The sequence below is a fragment of the Toxotes jaculatrix genome, chromosome 15, assembly GCF_017976425.1.
Source record: "Toxotes jaculatrix isolate fToxJac2 chromosome 15, fToxJac2.pri, whole genome shotgun sequence".
Taxonomy (NCBI): Eukaryota; Metazoa; Chordata; class Actinopteri; family Toxotidae; genus Toxotes; species Toxotes jaculatrix.
The window spans coordinates 21228936-21247476 of NC_054408.1; the positions used below are offsets into that span (position 1 = coordinate 21228936).

General features: G+C 40.2%; 1 protein-coding gene across 1 annotated transcript in view; it reads right to left on the minus strand.

The window, feature by feature from the left end:
- Positions 1 to 17021, minus strand: part of tfpia (tissue factor pathway inhibitor a) — a 34752-nt gene extending 17731 nt beyond the window's left edge. The window contains exon 1 of the mRNA XM_041057746.1: positions 16870 to 17021. Coding sequence (XP_040913680.1) covers positions 16870 to 16957 — 88 coding nt within the window. The 5' untranslated portion in view covers positions 16958 to 17021. The remainder of the gene's footprint in view (positions 1 to 16869) is intronic.
- Between the last annotated feature and the right edge of the window lie 1520 nt (positions 17022 to 18541).

The window sequence follows — 18541 nt, forward strand, 5'->3', positions numbered from 1 at the left end:
CCCACTCACACACCTGTTCCCAGTTTGCTCATCACTACAGCCAGTATTTAAACCTGCCATTGCCACCAGCTCCTTGTCAAGTTGCCTATTTATATTCCCATGTGTTTCCCTATGTGCCTGATCCCCTGTGTTTAGTGACCTGTTGCCTGTACCTGCCTGTGTAGCTGCTTGCCTGCTTGTCCAGTCATACATCTGTAACCCTGACTCTCTTCACTTTACCTATTAAAGTTAGTGTGTGTCTGTGTTTTGATCCTACCTACCTATGCCGCAAATACAGTAGTAGCAGCACAGTAGTGAGTATAACAAGACTCTGATGGAATTAGTAATGTGCCTTATTCTAAATTTACCATGAGAGCTGTTATAGCAGATCATTTCAGTGTTTTCTTAGTGACCTGCCTTTGTTTGTTCGTGCAGGCCACAAACAAATTGGCCATTATTTGATCAGAATATACTGTTACAACATGGTGATTAAAAATTAAAATGGTGGTCCCTGGGACTCTTAGAGGCTGACATTTCAGTATTTTTTTGTTCAAAAAACACAATTAATTAATTAATTATGCATCATCATGTTTGCAGACTAGGAATTAATTATTGAAGTCATAAAAAAAAAGAGAAAGAAACAGAGAGAGAGGGATTTGTACACCCTTTGCAATGACTCTTAATGCAAACAACAACCTTTTCCAGCACTTCACAAATCCACCCAAAGCTCCAGATCTGTTATCAGGAATCTGCCATGTTGTTGAACAGAAAGCAAATAAATACTGTCCCTCTCACACAATGCACTAGCAAAACCCTTGGAGGCCAACCAACAAATCAGCAAGCTCCTTGAAATATGGATCATGCTGAATAGGGAAAACAGATTTTAGATGCGTCAAATTTCCATTGGCAGCTGCAGACAGGCTCAGCTTGGCTAAGATTTTAATACACACACACACACACACGCACACACACACACACTTGGATAAAGATCTGAGTTTCTCAACATGTGAACTATGCCAAGCACCTCTGTAAATCCCGATATGGGCAGGTTGAGTTGATTTGAGGCCCAGCCCCAGCTTGTTTAGTGTACCAGAAGATTATCCTTCATCTTCATTTCTAGGTTCTCTAGCAAAAGGGGCTTAAGCACCAAATGTGCAGCAGCCACAGAGCAGAAAACAACATAAAACCAGAACATTATTGATGAGCTTTGTAAAAGACAAAAACACCAAAGATCACACACCATCATCAGGATGACAGTACAGAACAATGTACTAAAAAAACAACTGGGAAAAGTGAGACGGACAGGTACAGAAACAAAAACAGCAGAGAGGTGTCAAACTCTTGAGAGATCCTGGTGGTTTTGTCATCTACAGCTTCAACAGTGAGGTCAAGCATACAGCACGTATAAAAACATTTGCTCACTGAGTTCAATAAGTCTAAAAAATAACCATGTTGAGAATAATATCAGGAGAAATGATAAGAAATGAATGAGAAGAGTACATTCGGATCTGTACTCATCATTAAATTGCAAAACATCCTTTTTATCATATAATGCAGTAATTCACAGACACCACCCTCCACTGCTGAGGTATTCACTGTGTGTGATTATGTTCTAATATAAAGCAGCATAATTACAGCAATTATTAAAATGGTGGAGCAGAAATCACAATGTTTGTACAGCTTCACGGGGGCTTTTATTTTCCTTCTCTTCTAAAGATTAAAGTTGAAATAGTGTCATTTCCAAAGCAAGAGGCAGATAAAGTCTAGTTCACCAGGATTCTCTGATACATTTGTAAAACATGTGAGGTGAAAACTGCTTCAAAAATAACAGTTAACAGTGAACTCACAGTGAACACAGTGTGATGAATATATGTATGATATAATAGTCAAATTAGTCACTGTTTGAACACTCATTTCTGTAAGGACTCACTTCATGAAATGGTTAATGATGCAAAGAGTTCAAATTACATTAAATAAGAGTGATATTGGTTTTTTAAACAGTTGCAAACTTCATCTGCTTCGGCGAAGAAACAGAAACTGGGCATGGATGGTGCCGGTGCAGACAGATCTACAGTGTACAGTAAGAAAGGCTGTCAGTGTTTATCAGAGCCGTGCCCTGATGCCAGTGGACAAAAGGCTGAGGGTGAGTCACAGCCTATCCCAAGGTTTACAGGCTACTTTCAATAACAGTATACAGTATATGTGTTTGTGTGTTTCTGTCTGTGTGCGTGTGTGTGTGTGTGTGTGTGTGTGTGTGTGTGTGTGTGCATCTTCACACATTTTAAAACGTGTTTTATTTGTCTTTTTACAGAGCATGAAGAGCATTTTTTTTTTTACAAAAATAAGTTTGAAAAAGTGCAGTTCTATTTAAACCAAGGACTAGACAAACTGATTATGTGACCAAAAACAGTTTGCTTTTTTAATGGAGCAAACTCTTGTGCTTTGGAATGATTACTTTAAAATCAAATATGGGTTATAGATACCCTTTATGTTGCTGGGCTGAGCAGTTTCAGTCTGATCATCTTCTCCTAGTTCCCTAACAAGTAGAAAATATCTCCCAACATATTTGACTCATTTTTCTAATCACAATGATACATGTGATATTTTTTTTCATCAACAAAATCCCCTTTGGTTAAGCAAAGCTAGTTAGCTAATAGCTACAACTGATGAACTACAGCTGAATGAATGTACTGTGGATGGTTGTCAATGAAGTCAGTGAAATCAACTGTCTGTATAAACCTTAATTTCTTGCAGCTTGTTAATTTTGATATGTTTCCAATAAAGTTGTGAAAATTACACTTTCAAATTTTAATTTTTCATTCCATGTGTAGTGCCTGGACCACACAGTTAAGAAACAGTTATTACCAGTGTTATGTTCTGGGCTCACAGTAGACCTAGTGAACATTCGCTGCAGAACCAGGATTTAAAAAAAAAATCTAATGTCAAATAATGGCAAAAGATCTTTGTTCATGAAGAAACAAGGCATGAAGGAAACTGGAACTGACATGCTGAGACAAATGGGTGAGGATGGTGGCTCAGTGTGGCACAATTTTCACTCTTTCTACTTTGAAAAAATGTCAGCACACATTGTAAAACAGACTGCACATGAGGAGACAAGAGGCTCTGTCAAACTGGATGAAATAAAAGAAGAGCGGAGCTCCTTTCACAACACTTAAATCAAGTGTGAAGACAGATACTTAATGTGGATGACTCCAAGGCTGCTAGCAGAGAAACAAGGAGGAGATCAGCTCAGTTACAGTGACTCTGAAGCAGAGAGGATTTGGGGAGACTGGACAGAAGCAGTGACAGTGACCCCACAGATCATTTCAGATGCAGCTCATTAAAGCAATAGACTTTGGCCTTTGCTCAGCTACACAGGGATGACCCCGTCCCTGCGGCACTCCATGTTGGCAGATCAAAGTGAGCTTCGAGCACCTTCCAAAGCCCTTTCTCCATCAGATCAAAGGAGTCCCACTGAAACACGGACCCTTTTGTGCCTCCGGTAGGAAATGTTGCCATTTCCATGAATAGTGAAAGCTCAGAGAGCTCTCATTGTGTGGCTGGGAAACAACCTGGGGGCTACCCTGAAGCCTGAGATAGTGAGTGAGTAGTGAACCTGCTCATCTCTGGGCAGCAACAGTGTAGCTCGGTACTCTGCAAACTCTGCCAGGTTTGGTGGTTTGATGGTTGGTGGGGACGCCCAAGTGGAAAACCACCAGCCACAGCCACATAAAAGATTATATAATATCTTGTACCACACAGTTAGCTGTTACTAAAAGCATTAAAAAGCAATTACTGTATGTGTTTTATCTGGTGCTGCTAAAAAAAAAAAAAAAAAAGAAATGCAGCTGTGCTTTCTCCTTTGCTCTAACTAGTGACAGTGCAGGGAAACCTTAATTATCTAAAAGGCTTGTGAGACTCATGCATTTTTAATCAGAGCCTGCGTGTTGGAACGGCAGGTGGTGAGGGAGGAGGGTTGCAATGATCAAGTTAATTGTCTTTCCACACCTCGATAGCTCGATAGCATTTGTCCATGCCAAGCCAGATTTAACATGCATCTCAGCTGTCCTCTTCCACCCATAACCATTAAGATTTTGTGTGTGTGTGTGTGTGTGTGTGTCTTGCTCTTTCAAACAGGAGACACTGGACAGATAAATAAAAGAATCTGACTGTCTACCTTTTCAGGGCTTCCACTCTCCTTCCTATATCCAGCAGCTGCAAACTTGAATACCTGTTTTTATCAAGCCCACCGACTTTTCTCCAATGTCAGCCCAGTGGCAGAATCCCTCTCTCCTTCTTCTCTGAAATGGAATTATCTTTTCCTGGAAAAATCTAAGTTGAGCCCCTACCTGTTTCCCACTCGGCCCCGATAACAAAGCAATGGTGGGAACTCTCGCTCCAGCGATTCTACCAAATCTGGTCTGTCTCGGCTTGTTCTCAGCCAATCAGTTGGACAAAGGACGTTCCCAGCACTGCACTCTAATGGGGGTGTGTGCGTGTGATTAGCTCAGCCCGCAGGTTGGTGACAGATATCTCCAAACGGCTCATGACTTTGCAACGAATCAAGCATGAATCTACAGGAGGAAAATGGTTGTCTGGCGCTTTAATGTGACAGGAGATGGCAGCTTCTTAGTCCAGAAGGAGCATATGGCAAACCAGGATGTGGACATATGATGACATGATGTGAGTTTGCCATAAGCTACACAGGCCTGTAGGGGAAAAAGTACCGCAGCACCATCTGCTTCTGAGGAAGAACCAATTACAAAACGCTCAGTGAATTATTCATCGCATCTGTTGAAATAACAACCACATGATTCACAAAGAGTGGAGGTGTTCAAACCAGTAATAGAAAATGTTAAAACACGAAAAAAAAAAAAAATCAAAGGCTTTCACTACAAAGAGCACTGGCATATTGTAATGTGATTAGATTATAATGACTGTAACTGCTTGAAGCTCTGAACAACTTTAATTAAGAAAATTATTATATTCCAATCTCTACAGACAATGGAAAGTAATAATTGGTGAGCATTGCTTAAGGCTTGAGGCAGGAGTTCAGTCCTGCAGAGCTGACAACTTATATCGGATCATTTTCTAACCCATATATGGAATTTCAGTGCCAGAAAAATGTCTACCGTGTCGTCTTTTTGCTCTAAAGAGCAGACGTACATTTTGGTGTCAAAATTAACTGGTGACATATTTAACAATATAGGTCAGTTGTATATTTTATCACAAAGCTGTCACAAGCCAGACCAATTTTAAATGACACAAGAGAGAGCAGTCCCTGGTCAGCAGGGCTACACGGTGAACACACTTCAAATACGCAGACGATAAAATCTATGGCAGCGTCCATAATGTTTTACTTTCTCTGATTTCTCACACTGGTTATGAAGTTTGGGAACATGTTGGCATGTTTAATCTAAAACTGAGTCCTTCTTAGATTAATTCACACTCACCTCTTCGTAAATTTAGACCAGAAATGCAAAGAAAATCTCACCTGCTGATTTTGTGCATGCAATTACAGCATTAAAAGGAGGAAAATGTGAACTGGCATCTGGCCTATCAGGCCATTTGTCCAACACATAGCCTCCCAAAGCCGGGGAATCAGCCAAGCCTAAAGCATTGCAGGTGGGTCACCTCTATGTATCATGGTGTCCTTGTGCCATCAGGAGCTACCAGTCTGTTCATGCCCCCTTGATTCTCTCCAAAAGATCAGGGATCAGATGCAAATGTGGGAGCACAGAGGGCGTCTTGGCCGAGATATGTGTGTGTGTGTGTGTGTGTGTGTGTGTGTGTGTGTGTGTGTGTGTGTGTAAACAAGGCAGCACACAACGCAAAAAAATTAATTAGCTCTGTAGAAACCAGTCCCATCTCACAGCCGCTGTGTATGTAATGTAAATAAATATGAACTGCTGCTCATTATTTTCATGTCAGGTGAAGCTGTTAGAGCGTGTTAAATGGTGAACTCTGAGTGGGAAGGAAAAGTTCTGCTTTTAAAGGCAAAAATGTTACGTCAGTACTCACAGTGCAAAAGTCTGATTCTGACAGTTTGTTATCTGCTTGGGGAAACTTATGATGGGCCTCATTTAACTGTAGATGAGCTCTAATTACAATAAGCCATGTAAACAATGTACAACATTAACAAATTACCAACACCATAAATAAGACATGCATCTACACACTACACAATCTCATTACCAAGCCAGTTGTCCCAGACAAAAGTCCATTCTCAAACGCCACTGAAGACATATATCCACGTATATGTAAATATTTATAGTGGTTTAGCTTAAACTGAGTAACTTAAGCTTACTTTAAACTGAGGGAGGTGACACTAAGCACAGGCTGCTCACAAAGCACCTGGATGATGGATGATCTTTGATTCCTTTTTGGTCCAGTACCAGATAAATAATTAAAGATTTTAGTTGTTGCCACAAATTACAATGACAATATTATGCAGTATCTCAGTCTGCTTTCAACAGCTGTGTGATAAAATTCTGGCATAAATTTCCCGTTTAACATCAAAAAAGTGCATGTGAAATCCCATTTTCAACTCCTCACTCTCCCTCAGAATCCAGCCTCTGTGCTTCATTCATATTAGCTACAGAGGGTCTGAAACACAACAGAGATAACATGCACAACTACAGGAAGACGCAGTATTGGTGTTACTGCCGTTCAAGTGAGGCACATCTGCTGGGAAATCTGATTGTTTTCTTCAGGGTTTTATTTAATCCTCCAAATTCATTTACAACATGAATTTTAAAACATCCATATTACAGTCTTTGCAGTACTGTGATACTGTGTTATCTCACTGCAATATGAATTGAATATAAATTCAGTGTGAGCCATTTCCCCATCTCCGCTATCACACCACTGCTGGGTGTGTGAGCAGTGTTTATAGAAAGTGCTGTTTGCCACAGGGCAACATTATTTGCTGTCAGAATATCAGAAAAAGCAAAAGCCTTAGCTAGTCGATAACTCCCACAGGTGAGGACCACAGCGCTGGTTTCTGAACAACAGCCATTGAGAGCATCAGCCGCATGAAAATAAAAACAAGCTGTGTTGCAACACAATCATCAGGAAGGCTGGCAAACTGCTGCTGTTGTCCAGTCTGAGTGACTGAGCTAAAACTCCTTTTCCCCACATGCATCTTCAGTGACCCACACACACAATGAAGCAGTCATGGTTTGAAGGAAAAAATAACAGGTTGGGAGGATGGAGAGTTTTAAGTGTCCTAAGCAACTTGAACAATTTACTTCTGGATTTGGCATTACCTCTACAAATTGGACGGCCGATTGGACCCAAAAAGAAATGAACCAAGCAACTAGTCTCTAATTTTAGCCATTTCATAGCTTTTAATTCTCCCTGACTCCCCGACAAAAGCTCATTTTACAACAGCGAGGGTCCTGCTGGCCTGCTCTGTGATTTTAATAAACCTGCTCCTGTTGTGACCAGTGACGGAAGGATCAGGTGTTCAGGAAACCATTTCTCTCCCCATGTGGCCACACCATCTAATCTTATTCACATTCCCTGCTGGCCTATGTCTGCTCCACTGCCCCCTGCCAAAGTGCCAAATATATTCAAGGCAGAGCAACTCAATGTAAGATTGCTATTAAATGAGTCATTTGTGTGTAATGATTTTTTATTATTTAAGAAGCCGGACAGCATCATGGGTGCAACCTGAGGATTTTACTCCTCTAATTGAAGCCTTTCCTCCTGGGGGAGGAGGGGCACCTGCCTTTTTTAGAAATAACATTAATCTCTCTCATATTGATTTAGGTCTGTTTTCCTGTTTTGAGGCACTTCCATTTGTATTTAAGGGAAATAACCAACGTCTGTGCCTTCCAGTTTATAGACCCTCCCCTCCACCAGCTCATGGCTTCATAAATGCCACCAATTCTTTTTTAATTATAGGCTATTTTAATATTCATGTCTGCTGCACCTCTAATAGTCCAAGAGCTGAGTTTTTATCCTTGATTGATTCTTTTAATTTATCTCTCTCACAGACTGGGTCCACTCATTGTCAGGGCCATACTGTCCATCTTTTTTCATCTTGTGGTTTTACATGGTTTTACTCATCACTATTGTATATGTTCTGTTATGGTCTGTAGCTTTTAATTCTACCTCTACTAATAATTTAGTGAAGCTTTTAACACTGTCCCTTGTGAGTTAGAGCTCCTATTATCAGTGTTTTGTTTTGTTGTTTTTATGATTAACACTTTCATTAATTGTTCATGTTTGTTGCTTTGACTCCGCAAAGCACATTGTAAACCTTGTTTTGGAAAAGTGCTATATGAATAAAGTTATTATCATCATTATTATTATTATCACTGAAGGTAGTAACAAGAGAATGGGTAATTATCCAGCACAGGCGACTGAATTCGCCCCACCTATAAATTTTTCAGACCCTGCCCCCCCACCAAAAATGACACGATTTTCTTTTTCGATTTTTTTCCCCCCTGCAGCAGCCAGCGTTCAAATTACAGGGTAGCTGAGGGTGGGTGGGGGGGTTTCTCAAAAAGGTGATAAATAACCATAAACGTTTCTGATACGATAATAAATGATAAAAGATATTTATTATCCAATTAAAGTCTAATGTCCTGTCATTTAAAATGTGTGCAGCTCTGCCCTGCTGTCAGTTATGACTGTGACACGACTGATCAGGACTTGTGCAGGGTGTTCATATTTATCATGGCTCATGAGCTACTCTCCTGTGTTGTTTTGTGTGTCTATGCATAATTATTGTCCTTAAAGTTGGTATCAGATCGGTGAGTTTCAACTACCTGCTGGAGAAGCACCTCTCGACAATAGATTCAGTTAAGCAGCCTCTCTTTCATCTCATCAACACCCTCCCATAGAAAGTTGTCCCCTCAGTGACAAAAACGGTCCTATCACCCACCCCTAGTAAAGATATCTATCCAAAAGCCACAATGTAATTTGTACCCTAGAAGCTGTCATTTGTCAAACACTGAATGGACCTTTAAGGACTCTACGGACTGCAGCCATGAATGTTTGTGTCTTCTGAATGTTTGTGCTCTCATTTGATGTGGATCTAATTACACAGCTCAATCAATGGGACAGACAGAAAGCGAGAGCAGGAGGCTCATTCCCCGCCTGTGCAAATGTCATCCTCAACCGATTGTACTGTAGATGCACTCTAAATTAGATGAGAGAATCGATACAGCGCTTTTCTGCAGAGCAGGTTATCATTCTAACAATACAAATGAGAAAAAGGGGAATACTTCTTTTATTGGCATTTGGTGAGTGTCACTGAGACAAAAAGTTTAGTTAGAAGGCGTCCTTTCCTGTGACGGATTAACCCTGATGCTGCTGAAATACACTGAAAAGTTCAACTGAGATTACACTTTGTTTTTGTTCTGTCTCCACTGAGGCCAAACCAGCCGCATCTATTTCTGTCCTCTCTGTAATGGACACTGTGATCCTGTCATCACTGCAGACTTCTCAACAGCAAATATTGGCAGAATTCACTGTAGCATGTCTGTAAATTCCAGTCATCTTAAGACTGGAACTGATTACCATTTGTTGATTTATTGTTTGAACAAGACTGTGTGTTCGGACAAAATGCAAAGTTCATTTTAGTTCAAACGAGGTCAAAGAAAAGACGTGATTAGATTAGAGAGGGGGTCATCCTCTGGTAACCATGAATGTCTGGGCCGAATTTTATGTCAATCCAAAGATGTTAAGATATTCCACAAGGTAAGTGAACATTTTAACCTGCTGGTGGTGCTATAAAAGTCAGGGGATTACCAAAATTAGTGGGATTCACCCTTTTGGGGATTACTATGCTTCCCCTCTCACAGCCAGAGAGTTTAAACTACATATGTGATAGATGAGTCACATACTTCTAAACAGGTAACTATGCTTGAATCAAATGCCAGCCACACTATTCTCACCAGAAAATGCTGGAAACTGTTAAAGAAAGAGCTTGTTGGCAGGTCTTGTATTTTTCCTGTTATTTTTCTCTTTGCTCTCTCATGGTCAGGTTCATTTCTTGACAGGTCTGGTAGATCTTAAATTACCACCCCGATGAAGGCGAGATAGCTGAAAACATTTAGTAAATAAAGCACGATGCACCGAAGAAGAGTTATGTAGTGAGTTCGTTGGACCCTGCATTGAACCTGACACTACTCTGCACCTCGCTGTGCTCTCAAAGTTAGAAGCTGTTGGACTGAAAGTAAAGAGAGACAGATCCAAACACATCATCCATTGACACCCAACCACGGCCCCAGCAGTAAGTGTCTCTTTACCTCAAAAGCTGATACTGCTTCTGCCCTAACTTGTCATTTTTTTCAAAGGACATTTATTTAGCCACATTTAGCACATATACACCCATGTGAACAGCTTTTGACTGAGCTCAAATTCAATGAGAATCAACATCAAGCAGTCCAAAACAAGACACCCAACACCCACTCCCACCTTGTCTGAACTGGCACAGAGTGGAGACAAATCATCACTTGTTCATTATCTATGGCTGCTACCTCAGCAAGTTCAGACTTAGTTCACCTCTTTCTTTTATCTGCTAAACTCTTTGTACACTCCACTGACACCAGCTGCTCTGATTGAGTGCAAAGCTTACAATTACTCTGCATGCCTTCTAAAGGGGCGAGGTAGGTTTTTTTTCTGCTGTATCACGTCAAGAAAAACTGGGATGGATTTTTATACTCTTTGCAAAATATGTTTAAAATTAAAAAATACAATAACGTGTAACTTATACTATGGTTTCAGAAAGTATACAGACCCCTTCTGCAATTGTACTGAAAGTCAGAAACTCTAAATATCTCTTTATGAAGTGTTCAGACCACTCACCGTGGTCAGGTGCTTCCTGTTGGCTTTAATTATTCTCGAGATGTGTCTAGAACCGCAGTATCTCAGGACAAAAACCAAGCCATGACGTTTTGCCAAATGGCATGGACTCTGAGGGCAGGAGGGAAAATATTCTGTGCTTTGATGAGACAGACGTTGAATCCTTTGCTCCAAACACTACGTCTGGGAAACATCGGGCACTGCTCAACACCTGACTAAAACTATCCCTGTGGTGAAGCATGGTGGTGACAGCATCATACTACGGGTCATACAATGACCTGAAGCACACAGCCAAGACAACGCTTGAGTAGCTTTGGGACAGGACTTTGACTGTCCTTGAGTGGCCCAGCTACAGCCCAGATTGAAACCCCACAGAATATCTGTGGAGAGACCTGAGGATGGCAGTTCACGGGAATACTTGAACTCCTGCCAAAGGGGCTTCAAAGAAGTACTGAATTAAGGGTCTGAAATCATATACTGATTTCAGCATCTTTTTTTTTTTATATTTTTGAAAAAACGTCTAAAAACATGGTTTCACTGTGTCATTGTGGGTAATTGAGAGTAGACTCATGTGAAAACAATGTAAATTTTATCCATTTACAATTACACAGTAAAGTGTACACAGAGTGATGGGGTCTGAATACTTTCTGAAGCCACTGTATATCTTAGACACCATTTCCCAATTTTTGACATCTGTACATTGCTCATTTCCAGTATGACTGAGAACAACTGTTATCTCCCACAAGTTCAGTGTTCTATAAGACACATCATTTCCTGAAACAACCCCCCCCCCCCCCCCCCCTTAAATAAATCCCCTTACAATTATCGTCACTACAACTCATACAGGAAACATGGCCTTATCCATGCAGATGGCCGCAAAAACTTTCCAGGCTCAGAAAAGATACCACTATCTTTTTAAACAAACCAAAAGGCGTGAGTCACAAAGTTATGAATACAACAAAACCAGATCCCTTATTAGTATCCTTGCTGGGGTCAGTCTCCCCCTGTGCAAAATGTGAAATATTTGTATAATTATGTGTCAACATTTGAGAGATTAAAGCTTCTTGTAAGCCGCAGAGAGACACCAGTAATGTGTCCCCAGCTGCAGACTCACATGCACATTGCCCTTCTAGAGTTGTAAGCTCTAAGCTCTAAAACAGTGTTATGTGTCATTATTATTTATTCACTATAGTTTTACCGTAGGTGCTGCAGGAAATAACAACAATGGAATCTTGTAATTCACGCTTCACCTTTGTGACATGCCATGTAGGGCTGTAACTAACAGTTCATTATCATTTATTTTTATTATTACTACTACCAATAATAATAATCAATAAATTACTCAAACAATAAAACATCAGAAAATTGTGAAAAATGTCTCTCTGTAGTTCTCTAGTGGTATCTTATTTTGATAAACAGTTAAACAGTTAAAAAGCTTTACAATGACAGCAGCAGTCATTTTTACTTGATAACTGACTTAAATGATTAAAACAAACAGAAGCATGCTCTAATCACTGACCATGCAGACAAAGAACAACTGGTGGTTGTTCTGACACCGTTTGGTTCCAGCTGTAACACAACATCCTAACACTCATTTTTATCCATTTGTCCTGGTATATCTCTACGATCTGAATGCCCATGCGCTGAACTATCTTCTCCTGCTAGTGAGCCAATAAGATGGCACAGAGATTTCTCGGTTGTCGGTTTTGGAAACAAGTCTGCTCTCAAACCGCTCTCACAGGATACCCTGCTACGACTGCGGGGGAAAAATAAATAAATAAATAAAGAGGATTAACCTGTGTCCCCTGGTCTTGGCACATTTGTCATCTTCCCAGATGTGTCAAGCTTGTATAGAAAGGTATTTTGTCTTAGACATATCTTCACCATATTGCAATGTAGTCAGCCTTTTATCTGGAAGCAGGATAATAATGATTCAAAGACTTGATGCTCAGAACCAGTTTCCCTGGAGTAAAGTCTTCTGTTTGAGAGATCCGTATTCTACGTAGGATAAATCAAATGTGAAAATGTTATGTGTTGTGCTACTGTTAATTGTTGTTTACTGTGGATTGTTCAGAAAATTGCTTTGAGATAATTCAGCAGACGTTGCATCTCCCTGGTATTCTTGTCTTTGTTTCATTGCTCCCACTCATGCCCGAAAAACCACACTCACATAGTGTATGTAGTGTGTTATACACCAAGGTGCCCTTTGTTTTATACTCTGCAGTATTTGAATTAGCAAGAACTCGTGAACTCTGCAGTTTGAGGCACTCCGAAGTTGTTTAAGACGAACTGTCCCCAATCAATTACATTACATAAAGCCAGAGTCAAAATGAGTTCACAACTCCCAGTGATCTTATATAGAATATATGCTGCATACTCGCTCTAATTTAAAGAAATGCTAAAAGAAAAAGACGGAGGCAGCAAACACATGATAACTAGACAACCAGTGTACTAGCTGGAGGCTTCACCTTGAGCAGAATTCAACCCTTTGCCTCTGAGAAGTACAGTAAGCTGCAGAGACATTGTGCTGGGGGAAAGCTGGAAATGTCAAAACTAGGCCACATGCACGAGTGGGATTCAGTCAAGTCTGTTTTTTCCATTTCAGAGCGATGTCACCTTTGGAGATTTTTGGCGACATACAAGGCAATGGGGAGGATCAGGAAGCTGAAAACTGCTTTGTTACAGCAAAGGTTAAATATTTCTTGCTGTTATTATGACTCACACAGCTCTTTTCCACTACTGACTATTATTATTGAATCCATGTAGCTTCCTTTAAGCACCAAATAAAAAAAACATGGAACACAAAAACTAAAGTGCCAGTGTATCAGAATTGTATCAGAACTGTTTTTAAGTCTTCTGGATCAAGTCCAAATCAAGTCTCAACTCCTTAGCTAGAAAGTCCAAGTCCAGTTTCAAGTATTGGTCAAGGCTCAAGTGCGTAGAGGGCTCTCTAATGTCCAAGTGCAGGGGGAATCAAAATATCTTCTTGGGCTCAAGTCCAGTGAAGTCTACAAGCAGTCAAGTCTCAAAGCAGATGTGTCCAAATGATGTGGTAAGTCCTCATTGTTGTTTCAAACTCAAGTCCAAGTCTCAAGTCTCCAGCTTCCGTTAAAGGAAAAGGCTATGGATGGATTTGCGGACCACACAGACTGCAGTAGTCAGTCATAAACATGTTTTAAAAGAACATAAAAATAATTAAATGCATTGCTAAAAAAAAGAAAAAACTCAGAATTTGTAAAAAGAGTGAATTAAAAATGAGGAAATCAAACAATACTCAACAAATATCATGCTCCAAAGGCAGAGACTAAACTCAAATAGAAAGTGGGAGCGGGTGCATGCATGTGCAAACAGAGAACAGACAGAGAATTGTGAAATGCATCATTCAGAGAAAATCTCGTGCTTTTTTTTTTCATTAAACATCTGTATTATAATGACAGACTGGATCCCAGGAAGAGCTGCTGCTTTTACTGCAGTGAAACAGCTTCTAGGTGAAATTCATGTTGAGACAAAACATTTTTTTTAAATAAAAAAAAAGGTCTGCATAGAGTTCAGAGTAGAGTCCAGAGAAAACATTAGGTTACACCTAATAATTACCAAAGCAGAGAAGTGTCCACACCTTCCAGTTGTAAGTGTATTCATCTGATGGTGAAATAGTTTTTAGTGACAGTTTAGGTCAGTACTTTTCTGAAGTCTATCCCTTATTGCAAACGCTAATTAAGATGGCACATGCTGCACTGTTTCCTCTCTGCCTATGGCCCGAGGCTACCTAATAAAAGGACTACTTCAAACAGCAAGTGAGCGTCTAATTAAATTTCTCCACAAATTAATGAGACACAGTGTTTACGCCTCCGTGAGACGATTAGTGAAGCTACCAGGACCGTGCAGCAGTGATACTGATGTTAACTTTCAGATAGGCCCAGTGAGTCCCTTATTGTTTTACCTCTCAGGAGCACCTCAATGATATGCAAATAGTAAAAATTAATGTTCCTCTACGAACAATACCTCGTTGAAGGCGACAGTAATGTAAGCACCTCTCTGTTGTATTCTCTTATCTCTGATGGATGACAAATATAATTGCAGAATGCTGTATTTGTCCTTACGTGCTTTAAGGTTAAAACGATAAACTTGTGTTGCTTGCAAATGTTAAGCATCAGTAAATGTCAGCTGATGGTTTGTGGTAAACTGGTACATTTTAGACCTTATACTCGCACCATGTAATATTTACCATCAGTTCAAGAAGCAGTGAAAGAATATTTATCTCCAAAACCACTCATTTTGATGTTTTGCCCTTAAAAGAAAAGAATATCCTGTCCAGTAGTATTTTCTGCTAGAATCTAAACAGTAACTTAGGTGTTCAATGGAGAGTAAAGTGACCAGTGGGCCCAACTCTCATTTAGTCAGTGCAGTTATTCAAGATGACCAAATTTGTTGTTATCATTATGTAGCGCTGTAATTACTATTTTCAATAGACCTACAAACTCTTCAGGCTGATATATGGGCTGATCTTACCTCATTCATTGTCAGTGTATGTGTCACCCAGTAAGTTTCAAATGTCAAATCAGGTTTGGAGTAATTTAGAAACAGTGTCTGCATTACAGTTTCTCCACCAGAGAGCACTGGCAAGCTAATGTTTCACCTGTGAAATGTCCTGCTTACTACGTATCATTAAAAAATAAATTTAACTCAACACAACAACAACATACACAGAGCACGAAGTGGGAAGATCCAGTCAACAGCCCTGACCATGGTGACCACAGTGTACCCAAGCATGAAGGGAGGTCAACCTAACCTTTACTAGTGCTTGGTGAACCTTTCCAAAGAAAATCTTAGTGGTGGACTGTACTTGTTATATTCTAGAAGATAATTTGTGACATCTAAGGCAGTTTAATACAAATTAAGATTTTACACAAATTTAGGAAAAGGTTTTGACACCAGTAAATATTAAGTATTTTAAATCAGTTTTGAGATCAACACTTTATCATCTGTAAAATTGGATTTTGTCTCTGTAAGACGTTTTGCAGGATTCACGCTTTATTACAAATTCTGCTCATGGGCTGTAAATGTTGCCTCCATACTGAGAAATGATGGAAAAAAAACAGCTTGTATATCACTGAGAGATAACAGAAGACAGACACGGACAGTAAAGACGTATAGTGAATGTAGCAGTTCCTCACCAAACCTCCCCTCAGTCAATATCTGACCTAACACTCTCAGAACTGCCTCTCTGTACTTTCCTCTTGACCACATAGCCCTTTCATTAGAGAAGCTGCACAAATTTATTCTCAGGGATGGAGGAAGGGAAGAACCGTATTACAGTTTCTCATCCACTTTGGACCAGACCTGTCTCTGCTCAGACCTCTGTAGGTTGTTGGGCATATGACACCCAATCCCAACAGCCTCATTACCGCCTGCAGCCTGTTGTTGCGACATGACAGGACAGGAGGAGGTGCCAGGCGGCTCAGGTGTGGGTCGTGGCCGGTATGAGAACTACTGTCGATCTGGACTTTGGCCCTGACTGACGCCACATCTCTGCCCACACTAATAAGGGCGTAAAAGGCCTTCAGCATGGCGAAACAAACTGCAAAGTACATCAGCTGCGGTGTGGATACAGAGCAGGAATTCAGTAAAAGCATTAGTTTAAGTATGGGAGCATGGATTAGTATTTTGTGGGATGTTACACATAATTTTCCCTTCTTGAGTTAAGCTATAAGATAAAGTGGCCAATTTGTTATTTTACCAGTTTTAGTCATTTTAACGAGTTTCTCTGAAGCGCTATGATTCCACATGAAAAGGAGTTTACACGTTAACTTGAACAGACATATCAAAGCAAAACAATGACTGTTATACGAATATCACAGCGATAATTGCATAAACTATAAAGTAACACGCTAAATGCAGCGTTCCTTGGGAGTATAATAGCATGAATCTGTACAAAGTTTGGGCACGTTTCCATTTTACGCACGAGATTAACCAGGAAAACTTTGCCCTACTGCCGCCGCACAACAGCTCGGACGAACAGTGAAAACAGTTAAAATAACAATGCGCACATAAGTGTACCCCCCATCATCTTACCTTGTCTATGTCTTCTGCAAGACCCCAAACGGGCGACACAGGAGAGCGAAACGGCGCACAGGATCCACCACTTGTTGGACAGAGCCATGCTGCTGAAGGGACGACTGATCCGCGCTGAATGTAAAGTTTAGAGTGAAACTTCATCACGTTGAAGGGCTGAAGTTGTGTGTCTGTGTGTGTATGGGTGTGTACTTCCGTTTGATAACAGTGTGTCGTCTGTGGACACGACGAAATTGAAATTCTCAGTAATTTCCTTAAGGGTCATTTCAACGTAAACAAAGAAAATATTCCACTTAAGTCATAACGTTTACCGTAGAACTACATGAACACCATATATTATCATATTACCCATCTTCACCACTGCCAAATAAGGAGTGTAATGTAAATGCTCTAATGAAAAGGATAATAATAACAATAATAATAATAATAATAAAAAGAAGAAGAAGAATAGTAATAACAGTAGTAGTATTGTGAACAAGCTGTACAAAGGCATTTAAATCTGATCCTGCTGTTTAGCAGACACACAAGCTCTGTCTCTATCTCTTTCTATCTATCTCTCTGTTGGGAGCTGTGAACTGCAGCAAGTGGGCCCCAGGTTGCATCTTTTCAACCTCTCAGCAACACTTTAATCCGCAGCAATTCATCTCACAGTGATGAGAAATTTTCATCTGAAGCCCATTACCCAGACTCAGCTGTCTGTTTCATTCAGGAAATTTGTACCTGAGTAATGGGCTTTGGAGAGGGTTTGAAACCCCTTTCAGCTCCTCCAGGCCTCTGATAGCTACACGGCCTCAAGTTGGCACATATACACTGAAATTATAGTCTGCCAGCACCTTCGCACCCCTTACTTTCATAATTTGAGTGAATTCATTACACTGTGTTAAATACCGCATCAAATCTGTGTACAGTTACACACTGTGTTAAATGCGGATGGCTGCACTGCTGCCAAGGCGGAGGATTTGATACACAGTTGGGGGTCGCACAGAGTTAAACTTCATACTTTCACTGTCATACATGGAAATTTAGAAGAATTTTTCCTGATCAAATCAGAGTTCAGAGATGGGCGTCATCGGCTGAACGGATTGCAGAGCCCGCTGAAACAAGTTTGTGATGTGAGGATTTAGAAACAAAATTTACTTGACTGGTGTTTGGATGAAAGCAAAAGCAGTGGAATATGAAAGAGCCACAGTAAACAGGGCTACTTTCCATATTGGAGACACCACATGGGCAAAAGCAGTAACACACTTTATATTTAGATTCAGATAAACTGCACACAGACAGTGTAAAGGAGGTCACTGGTCCAGGAAATAGCACATAACCCCTCAGAAAACAGCAAATTGTAATTTTTAAATAATGTTTATGATTTTATGATGACTGTTTTTGTGCAGATTAAATAAATGAGATATAACATATTAATTAGTGATGTTTAAAGGCATCGCAGATTTTCTTATCTTTGTACAAAGCCTGGGTTGCTGTTTCCTCCTGCTTCCAGCTATAAAGCTGCAGGCTATAGCTCTGTATGTCTCGTAGAGGCTAAAGAGTGGTATCCATCTTCTCATATAACTCTGGGAACAAAAGCAAATCAGGACATTTCTGAAAATGTCAAGCTACTGCAATGATACTTTGGATATTTGCTTTCAAGTTTTACAGCAACAGTTTGGGAAAGACCCTT